This window comes from Buceros rhinoceros, unplaced genomic scaffold, assembly GCF_000710305.1.
Source record: "Buceros rhinoceros silvestris isolate BGI_N320 unplaced genomic scaffold, ASM71030v1 scaffold26905, whole genome shotgun sequence".
Taxonomy (NCBI): domain Eukaryota; kingdom Metazoa; phylum Chordata; class Aves; order Bucerotiformes; family Bucerotidae; genus Buceros; species Buceros rhinoceros.
In genome coordinates, this window is record NW_010413869.1 from 3450 (window position 1) to 5563 (window position 2114).

Below are 2114 nucleotides of genomic sequence, written 5' to 3' on the forward strand. Positions count from 1 at the left end.
GAGCGGCTGGGGCACAGCCGAGGGTTTCCCCTCACAGGGGAAAAATTCCACGTACAGCAGACATCAAAGCGCCCAGGCACCTCCGCTTCCCTCCTGCTGCACCCACGCTCCGTCCTCCAGCATCCCGGCCGCCAGCGAGGGGCCGACGCAGCAGCCAGGCCCTGCTCCAGCTGCTTCACGCACCAAGCACCAGCCTTCCGGACAACGGGAGCCTCCGTCCAGCCGCTGCTGAGGGGAGGGAAAGGAAAAGCTGGAATTTGCGGGTGTTACAGCAGGGACTTCTCCGAGTGATACAGGTTTGGGGGTTTTATTTGTTTCTCTTTCCGCAGGACTGGTTTTCTACAGGAACTACAGCACAGCACCGCGTTTCTGCCACCACTTTACAGCATTTTTATTTTGGGGCAACAGTTTTACAAGAGACAGTCTGGTAAGGCAGATCTAGAATGCACATTTTATTTCAGTAAAAAACCCCAAACCAGACAACGGGGACCTCTTTGTATTCTGACTATACAATAATATTCTCTTTTTTTTTTTTATCCACTGCCACGCTACTATAATGGATCTGTCCTAGGCTAATTTTAAGGTTGTCCAGTTTAAGTCGTCTGAAGATTCTTTTGACAAGTTGACCTTTACCTGTTTAGAGTTTCCTCTCAGAAACATTCATATATTATACAGGATATACATATCTGGGAACGAGACACTTAAAAACACACACGCACAACTATAGCCGCAACACGATCGTAGCTGCATTGTAGTGAGCACGTTGTTCAGCCAGCTGGAGACTCTCTATGTACAATTAGGTTTTTATCGTGTTATTTACAGAGATGGACTAAAAGCTTTCTTTCATCTCAAAGGTAAAGGCTCTTGTGTTTAAGAATGTGCAGTTTCGTAGCCCTGTGAAAAAAAAAAAAATAACCACAACAACTATATACACTGTAAACAGCACAAGGCATGAGAATCTCCTCCTACCCCAAACAACCTCGCAGGAAAGTGTATGTGCGCTAGTACTCCTCCTCCGCCTCGGCTCCCGCTCCTCGCGTCTTCTTGTGGATGGCGCGGTTAAAGCTGTGGCAGGCCGGCACCCAGTGATTGTCATGGAGACCCAACTTACAGCCCGGGATGCCCTTCTGCGACCGGTGGCAGCACATCCAGTAGCCCGGCCCGTAGGGTAAAGCTTGGCAGTAGGGTTTGGGGTGCCACCGGCACAGCGAGACGTCCCCTTTCACGTACTTCTTCTTGCACTGCTTGCAAGGGTCTTCTCGGTAGCGGGGATCGCGGACCCAGCGCGAGTCCGCTGGCCGGATGTTGTAGTACTCGATGATGAATTTGAAGTAGTAGCAAGTGCATTTCAGGGCAACCAGACTCCTAGTGGGAAGCAATCCAAAGATCTTCACGATGATGTGGTGAGGCAAGAAGGCCATGTACTGCTGGGGCTCCAAAAGCTGCTGGATTTTAAACCTGGTCTCCAGAAAGTCATGCGAAACCTGCTTTTTTAAGCAGGAAGCATCGAGTACTTGCAAAGCCCCTTCTGTCGGAAGGACAGCGAGGGCGGATGGCTCCGTGGGGACCCCGTTTCTGACGCAGGAGCTATCAGGCGCCAAAGCATCCTCATCCTCGTTTTGGGCCACTTCTCCTGACTCTTCCTGGGGGCTTTCCCGTAGTGGCTGTTGCTTGTGAGCAGCAGGCTGGTCAGCCTGGAGAAAAAACAGCTTCCCTGGGAGCGGGTCCTCACTAGAGCTGGAGAGCTTCTCCTTCCTGCATCCTTTCTCGGTCTTGGTGACGGATATACTGATGCATAAGGGCTCCTTCCTAGCAGGATGGGGACTCTGCTTTGGGAAAGTCACAGGCTCTGGAGACACACAATCAACTGTCACATTCTTGCTCTGCAAGGAACCCAGTGGCAACCTGGCAGCAGCCGGACACGCAGACGGCAGAGGTCGGGAAGGCTCAATTCGCGTCTCGGAGTCGCTCCTGCCAGCGGTTATTGCCAACACCGCATGAGCAAGTCCCGCATTCACGTTCCCCATCCGTGTCTCCAGCCCAGAAGGAAACGGCTGCTGAGCAGAGGCAGCGCCATCCCACAATTCCGTGTCACCCAGAGGGCCACAACGTCC

At 52.4% G+C, this 2114-nt stretch overlaps 1 protein-coding gene across 1 annotated transcript in view; it reads right to left on the reverse strand.

Moving 5' to 3' along the window:
- Positions 1–497: 497 nt before the first annotated feature.
- The window catches only part of FBXO34 (F-box protein 34), a 12065-nt gene continuing 10448 nt past the window's right edge, over positions 498–2114 (reverse strand). The window contains exon 3 of the mRNA XM_010136911.1: positions 498–2114. This exon is cut by the window's right edge and continues 27 nt beyond it. Within this exon, the coding sequence (XP_010135213.1) occupies positions 1002–2114 (1113 nt within the window). The 3' untranslated portion in view covers positions 498–1001.